Here is an 11,659-nt window from a genome sequence, read left to right as displayed (position 1 = left end):
CTTCGTTTTGTGACTACACTTGGTACGGTGTAGTAAGATTTCATAATAAAGGGAATATGCGACGTGATTAAATGTTAAGTATGGTTACCAAGTGCTCAACCACTTAGAATATTTTTATTAAAACGTTTATATATGAAATCTTGTGGTCTATATATATATATATTGCTGCCGGCATTAAACCTATATCTCACCAACTTTATGTTGACGTTTTAAACATGTCTATTCTCAGGTGATAATTAGAAGCTTCCGCTGCAACATGTTGAATTTAAGCAAGATCTTGAGTATGCATATTTGTGTCAAAAATAAAACTGCATATCCGAGGAATTGTAATGTAAAATATGCTAGAAATCGTATTGTTATCATCACATGTAAAGTTTGTAAGTCTAAGATTATCGCTAAACGATAATCATCTTTTTATTGTCTAAAGCTTGTATTAAAATAAGAGTTATGGTTTGTAATGTAAAATAAATGCAGTTGTTCTTTTAAAAATGTCGCATATAGAGGTCAATACCTCGCAATGAAATCATACGTTATCTAACTCGTTCTTATGGTTAAGGACGGGTTATGACATCTTTCGTACGTGGTAATATCAAATTCTTGGGTTCGTAACCCTCTAAGTTCTGTCTTGAGCTTATTGACCTCGGTTCTGGGACGGTACTTCTCGTTCATCAAGTGCTTGAATGCTGACCACGGTAGTGCGTACGCATCATCTTGTCCCACTTGCTCTAGATAGGTATTCCACCATGTTAACGCAGAACCTGTGAAGGTATGCGTAGCGTACTTCACTTTGTCCTCTTCAGTACACTTACTTATGGCAAACACCGATTCGACCTTCTCGGTCCACCATTTCAATCCGATCGGTCCTTCGGTTCCATCAAATTCCAAAGGTTTGCAGGCAGTGAATTCTTTGTAGGTGCATCCTACACGATTTCCTGTACTGCCAGATCCAAGGTTATTGTTGGTATGTAGCGCAGCCTGTACTGCAGCTATGTTTGAAGCTAGAAAAGTACGGAATTCCTCTTCATTCATATTCACGGTGTGTTGAGTAGTCGGTGCCATTTCCTTCAAAATAGTCAAATGGAACAAGTTAATCATACAGAATATTAAGAGTAGTTAATAGTATTTCGTAGCATAATATGAACTCATTTATAAAAGCTTTTTCTTCATATTAGCGTTTTATAAGTTTAAATTCGGGTAGTACCTACCCGTTAAGTTCATACTTAGTAGCTAATATACAATTCAACTACTACAATTCTATATGAAAAAACTGATTGTAATAATATTTCGCGTTCAAACTTTTATACAATATTTTACAAACTTACAATACCGCTTATTTTACATAAAGCATGAAATATAGCACACAATAACTTTGATACAAGATAGTTGTGAAGATAATTCTAGCTAGTACACAAGTCGTTCAGCAAAGGCAATAAAGACATGTAATTCATACGTCCAGAAACAAGTCATGCATTCTGGTTTTACTAGGACTACTTCCCATCCTTGGTCTTGTGGAACATAACCGTTATGGTCGTTGATAAGACAGCGTGTTGTAACGTCGTCAAAGGGACGAGGGTTACGTAATGACCAACAGTCTCGTAATAACCTAAAAACCTCATTTCTTACCCCAATTACCGACTCCGTCACTTGTGGGAACGTTTTGTTTAATAGTTGTAGGCCGATGTTCTTGTTCTCACTTTGGTGAGAAGCGAACATTACTAACCCGTAAGCATAACAGGATTCTTTATGTTGCATGTTAGCCGCTTTTTCTAAATCACGAAGTCCTATATTCGGATATTCTGAGTCAAAATAATTTCTTAACCCGTTGCGTAAAATAGCATTTGGGTTCCCCGCAATATATGCGTCAAAGTAAACACATCGTAACTTATGGATTTCCCAATGTGATATCCCCCATCTTTCGAATGAAAGCCTTTTATAAACCAAGGCATTCTTGGAACGTTCTTCGAATGTCTTACAAACTGATCTCGCCTTAAATAGTTGTGCCGAGGAATTCTGACCGACTCTAGACAAGATTTCATCAATCATGTCTCCGGGTAGGTCTCTTAAAATATTGGGTTGTCTATCCATTTTGTGTTTTTATACTGTAAAATAGACAAGAGTTAGATTCATAAAAAAAAATACTTATTAATACAATCAATTTTTACATATATCATAAAGCATAAGCACACTATATTACATATATTACACCACACGAATACAACTATCTTATTCCGACTAGCTCGTTTCTTCTTGTTCGGTTTTGGTTCGTTTTGCCAAGTTTCTAGGGATATATGATGTTCCCCTAATACGAGCCGTTGTTGTCCACATTGGTTTAGAAAAACCTGGTGGTTTAGAGGTTCCCGGGTCATTGTTACAACTTAAGGACTTCGGGGGTTGACGATACATATAAAGTTCACCGGGGTTGGAATTAGATTTCTCTATTTTTATGCCCTTTCCCTTATTATTTTCTTTTGCCTTTTTAAATTCAGTTGGGGTAATTTCTATAACATCATCGGAATTCTCGTCGGAATCCGATTCATCGGAGAATTGGTAATCCTCCCAATATTTTGCTTCCTTGGCGAAAACACCATTGACCATAATTAACTTTGGTCGGTTGGTTGAGGATTCTCTTTTACTTAACCGTTTTATTATTTCCCCCACCGGTTCTATTTCTTCTTCCGGTTCCGATTCTTCTTCCGGTTCCGATTCTTCTTCCGGTTCCGACTCTTCTTCCGGTTCCTCTTCGGGAACTTGTGAATCAGTCCACGAATCATTCCAATTTACATTTGACTCTTCATTATTATTAGGTAAGTCAATGGGACTTGTTCTAGAGGTAGACATCTATCACATAATATCAAACACGTTAAGAGATTAATATATCACATAATATTCATATGTTAAAAATATATAGTTTCCAACAAAAATGTTAAGCAATCATTTTTAAAGAAAACACGGTCGAAGTCCAGACTCACTAATGCATCATAACAAACTCGATAAGACACACTAATGCAAATTTTCTGGTTCTCTAAGACCAACGCTCTGATACCAACTGAAATGTCCCGTTCTTATTGATTAAAAACGTTCCATATTAATTGATTTCGTTGCGAGGTTTTGACCTCTATATGAGACGTTTTTCAAAGACTGCATTCATTTTTAAAACAAACCATAACCTTTATTTCATAAATAAAGGTTTAAAAAGCTTTACGTAGATTATCAAATAATGATAATCTAAAATATCCTGTTTACACGCGACCATTACATAATGGTATACAATACAAATATGTTACATCGAAATCAGTTTCTTGAATGCAGTTTTTACACAATATCATACAAACATGGACTCCAAATCTTGTACTTATTTTAGTATGCAACAGCGGAAGCTCTTAGTATTCACCTGAGAATAAACATGCTTTAAACGTCAACAAAAATGTTGGTGAGTTATAGGTTTAACCTATATATATCAAATCGTAACAATAGACCACAAGATTTCATATTTCAATACACATCCCATACATAGAGATAAAAATCATTCATATGGTGAACACCTGGTAACCGACATTAACAAGATGTATATATATAAGAATATCCCCATCATTCCGGGACACCCTTCGGATATGATATAAATTTCGAAGTACTAAAGCATCCGGTACTTTGGATGGGGTTTGTTAGGCCCAATAGATCTATCTTTAGAATTCGCGTCAATTAGGGTGTCTGTTCCCTAATTCTTAGATTACCAGACTTAATAAAAAGGGGCATATTCGATTTCGATAATTCAACCATAGAATGTAGTTTCACGTACTTGTGTCTATTTTGTAAATCATTTATAAAACCTGCATGTATTCTCATCCCAAAAATATTAGATTTTAAAAGTGGGACTATAACTCACTTTCACATATTTTTACTTCGTCGGGAAGTAAGACTTGGCCACTGGTTGATTCACGAACCTATAACAATATATACATATATATCAAAGTATGTTTAAAATATATTTACAACACTTTTAATATATTTTGATGTTTTAAGTTTATTAAGTCAGCTGTCCTCGTTAGTAACCTACAACTAGTTGTCCACAGTTAGATGTACAGAAATAAATCGATAAATATTATCTTGAATCAATCCACGACCCAGTGTATACGTATCTCAGTATTGATCACAACTCAAACTATATATATTTTGGAATCAACCTCAACCCTGTATAGCTAACTCCAACATTCACATATAGAGTGTCTATGGTTGTTCCGAAATATATATAGATGTGTCGACATGATAGGTCGAAATATTGTATACGTGTCTATGGTATCTCAAGATTACATAATATACAATACAAGTTGATTAAGTTATGGTTGGAATAGATTTGTTACCAATTTTCACGTAGCTAAAATGAGAAAAATTATCCAATCTTGTTTTACCCATAACTTCTTCATTTTAAATCCGTTTTGAGTGAATCAAATTGCTATGGTTTCATTTTGAACTCTATTTTATGAATCTAAACAGAAAAGTATAGGTTTATAGTCGGAAAAATAAGTTACAAGTCGTTTTTGTAAAGGTAGTCATTTCAGTCGAAAGAACGATGTCTAGATGACCATTTTAGAAAACATATTTCCACTTTGAGTTTAACCATAATTTTTGGATATAGTTTCATGTTCATAATAAAAATCATTTTCTCAGAATAACAACTTTTAAATCAAAGTTTATCATAGTTTTTAATTAACTAACCCAAAACAGCCCGCGGTGTTACTACGACGGCGTAAATCCGGTTTTACGGTGTTTTTCGTGTTTCCGGGTTTTAAATCATTAAGTTAGCATATCATATAGATATAGAACATGTGTTTAGTTAATTTTAAAAGTCAATATAGAAGGATTAACTTTTGTTTGCGAACAAGTTTAGAATTAACTAAACTATGTTCTAGTGATTACGAGTTTAAACCTTCGAATAAGATAGTTATATATATATATGAATCGAATGATGTTATGAACATCATTACTACCTCAAGTTTAGTAGGTAAACCTACTGGAAGTGACAAGAAATGATCTAGCTTCAAAGGATCTTGGATGGCTTGAAAGTTCTTGAAGTAGGATCATGACACAAAAACAAGTTCAAGTAAGATTTTTACTCGAATTAAGATAGTTTATAGTTATAGAAATTTAATCAAAGTTTGAATATGAATATTACCTTGAATAAGAAAGATAACCTACTGTATATAACAAAGGTTTCTTGATCTTAGATGATTACTTGGAATGGATTAGAAAGCTTGGAAGTAAATTAGTAAACTTGAAGGGATTTTTGAAGTGTTCTTGAAGTGTTCTTCCTATGATGATTATAGCTTGATTCTTAAAGTGATTTTTGATGAAGATGATGATTAAATACTGGAAAAATACGTTCATAATAGTGTGTATGCGTTGAGAGAGAATTAGAAAGAGAATTGGAAGTGAAATGGAGTGAATGATGAGTGGTAATTGGTGAGTGGTGAGTGGGGTTAAAAGGAGTTCTAGTTAGTTGACTAGCTCATGGTAGAAGTTAAAATTGATTAGTCATACATGACATAATCAAGAGTGGAATCCCATGCTAGTTCCTATTGGTATATACTCATAGTAAGTACGTTTTGAAGCTGTGTATAATACGGGTAAGAATACGACTAGAATTCTTGATGAAAGAAAAGAATGAAAAAGTAACTGTAACCATTTTCGTTAAGTATGAGTGTTTTGATATATGTCTTGAAGTCTTCCAAAAGTATTTTAATACATCTAAATACACTACATGTATATACATTTTAACTGAGTCGTTAAGTCATCGTTAGTCGTTACATGTAAGTGTTGTTTTGAAACCTTTAAGTTAACGATCTCAATTAATGTTGTTAACCCATTGTTTATTATATCTAATGAGATGTTAAATTATTATATTATCATGATATTATGATATATTAATATATCTTAATATGATATATATACATTTAAATGTCGTTACAACGATAATCGTTACATATATGTCTCGTTTCGAAATCCTTAAGTTAGTAGTCTTGTTTATATGTATATAACTCATTGTTAATATACTTATGGAGATACTTACTTATCATAATCTCATGTTAACCATATGTATATCCATATATATATCGTCATGTCGTTTTTACAAGTTTTAACGTTCGTGAATCGCCGGTCAACTTGGGTGGTCAATTGTCTATATGAAACATATTTCAATTAATCAAGTCTTAACAAGTTTGATTGCTTAACATGTTGGAAACATTTAATCATGTAAATATCAATCTCAATTAATATATATAAACATGGAAAAGTTCGGGTCACTATATTAAAGCCCTTGAATGAATGAGTTTATACGAAGGAAACCTAACCTAGTTGATTGGAGATCCCAAGATCTAGGTTCAATAGGACAACCTAATTGTATAGACTGAGGGAGGTCACTGTGGGGGAGTTCAAATAAACTCTCTAGCCCATTCCTATTAACTCGGTGACATTATTATGAGGATAAGCGTTAAGATTTTAATGATTATGTGTGAATCACCTATGTGAGAGAGAAGTGGGGTCGTTTCGAAAGGACTTATTGGGCAAAATTCCTAGAGCTCTCGCAGAACCAGGCTAGTGTTTAGGACCACAACGGACACGACTATGAGGAGTTGAAATTGTCAAGGAGAGTCATGTGTGAAATGTATTGTCGTCTACACAAGCGGCAGATCAGTTCAAGGACTTCGCGTCTACTGAGAGCCAGGAGACTAAGTATGTTTCATAAGGGAAGGTTCAAAGGATAAAACCTACCTATCCTATGCAAGACTCAACTGTTGAAAATGCGGTATATTTGTGTGTTTTAAATTGATATCTATTCATGTGGGGGATTGTTGAAAAATAAGTTCTCAAGTGTATATTTTTCCCGAACTTTGGACCTAAATATGTATACGTATATAAGATATTTATGAGTAATATTTTATATAATTACGTAGCTCTTTTACAAGGGCTTCAAGATGTTATATTATGTGTCCAAAGTTATATAATGGTGAATGAGATATCATGTTACAAAGAGAGGTGTTTAATGTCATTTAATGAGTTAGTTGCAGTTTTTCAACTCATTTAAGAATCAAATCCCTGATTTTAAGGACATTAAAATTCAGTATTTATGGTATTGAATATGTCATTTAATGAGTTAGTTGCAAGTGGGTAGCTTATGTCATTTAATGAGTTGGTTGCAAGTGGTAATTTTAGTCTATAAAAGGATACCACCTTCATCCATGGAAATACCAAGAGAAACACACCAAAAACCACAGCAATACTCTCTATAACCTCTGCATTTTCAGGCAAGTATTCTACTCCGGCTGTACGCAGCTTAGGCCGCCGTACCCTGGGAAAGACTCGAATCTGTTTTAAGGGAATTGTGTTTAACACAAGCTCCGGCCATCGTCTTTTTTCTAATTTTGTTATGTATTTCTTTTAGTGTGTAATTTCCATCTACTGTAATAATTTTATGTATCAGTTTATATCTCAGTTTGTATGGTTTTTAAAATTTTGTCCTACATAAACATCACTTTAATTTTGCTAAACCTAATTTTTGGTGATGTATGAAGAAAAATGGATGAACGATATGAAATATGAAATATTGAAATGAAGAATATAAAAGAATGAACTTGAATTTGAAATACTCTTTACTCTGTATTATTATAGTCCCAAGACAACAATAACCCTTCACATACATATTTGATGGCGTGTACATGTGCACATGACTATAAAAGCTGCATCCCATTTAATTTAATATTTTCTTTATATTTTATCTTATTTAATTATTTGTTAAAAAACGTTTTTTTTTTTCAAGATTTCTTAATTTTGTTTAAATGTATTAATATATCCTTAATGACATCATCACATTGTCTAGAGTTTTTTTTTTTTTTTTTTTTTTTTTTTTTTTATAAGCTTGGGTAAAGCTTGTTTATGACATCATCTTCTTAGTCTAATATAAGATTAGAATAGAAGCGATGTTAAATGAAACAAAAATTTATACATAATCATTCAAGTTGAAATTATCAATTAATCATTACACATATCCTATTATACCCTCCTTAAATTATATTTCTCTTTTATTTTTTATTTATTCATCTAAAAACTTAATACAATAATTTTACATCATTTAAAGTGTTATTAAAATTTACTACGGAGTATTAAACATGTTATTTTTATTCAAAATCTCGTTCTATTTTGAATCATTTTGCCTTTATTAAACACAACTTATTCTGAATTAAGAATATAGTCGTGTATTGATCGAAGTCTTTCTGAAAAAGGTATTCTTGTCTTTGAGTTGAAGGAGAGATGGTCTACTCTTGAGTCTCTTCATCATGTAGAAATGACTTCACGTTTTGTTAGAAGAATGACTTTCAATATTTCATTTCATACATTTTATTTGTGAGATTACGTTTTGTTGCTGTGGTTGCTCTTTTTTTAAACACAACTTCATCATTGAAAATGTTCACAGGGCCCATTTGTAGTGAAAATCCAACCGTAATGGGCCTAAAACAGTCATTGGGCTGACATCAAATTCATTGCCCTCACGAAAAACCCTAATCCAAAAACGTTACATCATTATTCCCAACTGAAATATCAGCAGCCGTAAATCGATTTGCAGGTAGATCGTAGCCGGATCAGAGTTCAACGATGGGTAAGCACAATCATCTCTCGCATAATTCCATTATATTTTATTTTTTTATGAATTTGATATATTAATTGTGATTCAAAATTAGGTGCGTATACGTATGTATCGGAACTATGGAGGAAGAAACAATCAGATGTGATGAGATTCATGCAGAGAGTTAGGTGCTGGGAGTACCGTCAGCTTCCCTCCATTGTTCGGGTCACTCATCCTACCCGACCCGATAAGGCCCGTCGTATGGGCTACAAAGCCAAACAGGTCACTCTCTTTAACCTAACCATTTCTTCCTTTTCTGTTAAATATTTTATATATTAGTGATCCATTATTGTCGGTTTTAATGATTGTTACTTGCTTTTTATTTATTATTACAAAATTTGGTTCATTTTGTATTCTCTTAACATAAAGTAATTGTTATTCGTTATTACATTGTGAAAATGGCAATCACTGGTTGAATTGTTAAGTGTATTCAGTTATTAATACTAATGGTACCAGTTGTAATATTATACAGGATATAAATTACTGTTTGATGTTTCGTATGTTGTGCTAAATCAATCAATACTGATTATAATTGTAGGGGTATGTGATTTACCGAGTACGTGTGAGGCGTGGTGGAAGGAAGAGGCCAGTACCTAAAGGTATTGTGTATGGAAAGCCTACCAACCAGGGTGTCACCCAACTCAAGTTTCAAAGGAGCAAGAGGTCCGTTGCTGAGGAACGAGCTGGGAGGAAATTGGGCGGGCTTAAGGTTCTTAACTCTTACTGGCTCAATGAGGTATGCCTCTGCCTTTTGTTTGTGGACAGGGTCTATAGTATTTTTCCTCAGCATATGATTTTATTTTTTTGGCTCACGTCTTCTAATGTTCATCTTGCTTTGTCAATTTACTTGCATGCAATAAGTTTCTCTATTTTTGTGCAATTCTCTGTGGTTAATCTTGGTGCCGTGTAGGGTTGTTTTTCGGATGTTGGGTTTTTAGTAGGTGTATTTGTTTAGGTTCTTACGTCACCTTTTTAGGGGGTGCTCTTATGGTTTTGTTTAGGTGTTTTCATTCTACCATGATATTGCTTACTGTATGCCTATTTTTGTAAAACAAGATTTATCCTTTTTGTATGCTAATGGGATCAGTTTCAGCAGTATCTCATTTTTTGGTGGATTAAATGCTGACCATTAGCTAAAATTGAAAGGGGTTAAACAATTAAAAAGCTTCCTACTGTGTATAAAAATGCTTATATAGAAAATATCTTTTTTATTTTGAGTGTTCAGGTCATCTCAACCTGTTTTCAGCTCTGCAGTTGACAGGCTATTAAATGGGTGCAATGTCCTTAGTTTTGTTTACATTTAAAAAACTCATTATTTCACAAATATAATTTTAAAAACTCATTATAATCATATCTGGCATGCTAGTTATTTACAAAATACAAAAAACTGGGCCAAAAAACATTTTGGTACTTGGCTCAACCCATCTCACCCATCAATTTTGGACCTGCATTTGATGTTAATTACTCCGTAGTAATTACAATGAACTAAATCTGGTGGGCACTGAGTTCAATTCTTGAATACAGGATTCAACTTACAAGTACTTTGAGGTGATATTGGTGGACCCTGCACATACTGCAATCCGCAACGACCCAAGGATCAACTGGATCTGCAACCCAGTACACAAACACAGAGAGCTTAGAGGACTCACATCTGCTGGTAAAAAGTACAGGGGACTTCGTGGAAAGGGACACTTGAACCATAAGCAGCGTCCGTCAAGAAGGGCTACCTGGAAGAGAAACAATACTTTGTCCCTTCGCCGTTACCGTTGATCACTTCATCTGCATTATCTTTGTTTTCTTTTTCACTGGCTTGTACTCGTATATTTTGTTTTACTGATATTATTTTTTGCTGTTTGAGAATTGAGGATATGAATGCTTTTTAAATCAATTTTGATCTAAACATAGCTCTGCTTTAGTTGTTTAGAGGTATCCCATTGCATCAACATCTTATTGACTTGATATACTAAAATGTTTTTTTGCTGATGAGTTTTCAAGGGTATTAGTTGAACCTAAGAGGCTTTCTCCGTTTTAGTTACGTGGATAGGGCAAGTATTCTTGATATGATGTATGCGGCCTCACTAGGTTATTCCTCGTACTTTTTCCGACCCTCAAGATGCGGTGCTAATTATATAGTTTTCTTATTTTAAGGTTTCAATTGAAAGGCTACAAAAACTGTTCATTTTCTAGGCATAATATGCAAACGGTAAATTTAGCATCAATCCTATGTAAGATGTTTTTTCTAACCAAGCAAAACTAGGCAAAATTCTCATTCTAAACAACATATTACGGAGTAAATATTTATCAACCAAAACAAATCAAGTGTCACCCATGGAAGACATCTCATTCTTTTGCCGGGGTTACAACCGGGTTTAGTCCATGTTTCCGGACATAATGAGATTGTAGGTTCTCAGTCCGTTGTTACTCCCCCTGATGATTCTCGGTTTGATGGGATTCACAACCCTTTAACTCGGATTATGTGGTTCTCGAGTCTAAAAAGAAGCGTGGTTCTGAGAAAAAGCAGAAATGGGAAAATCTTCAAGGGATTGTGTTATTCAGGATGCAAGTGATGGAGGTACCCCGATCATTAACAAGAAAGGTTTTTTTTTTTTTTTTTTTTTTTTTTTTCAAGATCTTGCAAATTGTGGTATAATTCCTCCTTCGTCTCGTGTTCTAGTTGGGACTTGGGAGTCGTCCAAATTCTCACTTACAACTTCAAGTCCCGGATATCTAAAGGTGTCCATATCAATAAAGTCGATGGGTTTACATCGCGACCGGATGCTAGGCATCGTAAAGGTTCATCCAAAGTCGGATAACTTGTCTCGTATTTGTGGGTTTACAACTTACTACTTCATGTACCCTTCCCTTCGTCTTTCCACCACCGTCGTCGATTCACCTTGTTGTACTTCCCTTTCACCTTGACGCTTCATCTGTCATGAATTTTCGACCTCGGTGTATCCATTTCTTTTCTTTTGGTTTGTTGCTCAT

At 34.0% G+C, this 11,659-nt stretch overlaps 1 protein-coding gene across 1 annotated transcript; it reads left to right on the top strand.

Annotated features, from left to right (window-relative positions):
* The first annotated feature begins 8,542 nt into the window (after positions 1-8,542).
* Positions 8,543-10,562, top strand: LOC139839931 (large ribosomal subunit protein eL15-like). The gene is made up of 4 exons (XM_071830146.1): positions 8,543-8,647; positions 8,730-8,896; positions 9,213-9,410; positions 10,199-10,562. The coding sequence occupies exons 1-4, from the start codon at positions 8,644-8,646 to the stop codon at positions 10,442-10,444; spliced, it is 615 nt and encodes a 204-aa protein (XP_071686247.1). The 5' UTR covers positions 8,543-8,643; the 3' UTR covers positions 10,445-10,562.
* The last annotated feature ends 1,097 nt before the right edge of the window (positions 10,563-11,659 follow it).

The sequence above is a fragment of the Rutidosis leptorrhynchoides genome, chromosome 4, assembly GCF_046630445.1.
Source record: "Rutidosis leptorrhynchoides isolate AG116_Rl617_1_P2 chromosome 4, CSIRO_AGI_Rlap_v1, whole genome shotgun sequence".
NCBI classification, from domain to species: Eukaryota; Viridiplantae; Streptophyta; class Magnoliopsida; order Asterales; family Asteraceae; genus Rutidosis; species Rutidosis leptorrhynchoides.
The sequence above is the reverse complement of the archived record's forward strand: the minus strand, read 5'-3'. Positions and strand labels throughout refer to the sequence as shown.

Coding starts and splice junctions, on each gene's coding strand:
- LOC139839931 (XM_071830146.1), top strand. Junction 8,897..9,212: donor TGGGCTACAAAGCCAAACAG/GTCACTCTCTTT, acceptor TTATAATTGTAG/GGGTATGTGATTTACCGAGT. Junction 9,411..10,198: donor ACTCTTACTGGCTCAATGAG/GTATGCCTCTGC, acceptor TCTTGAATACAG/GATTCAACTTACAAGTACTT.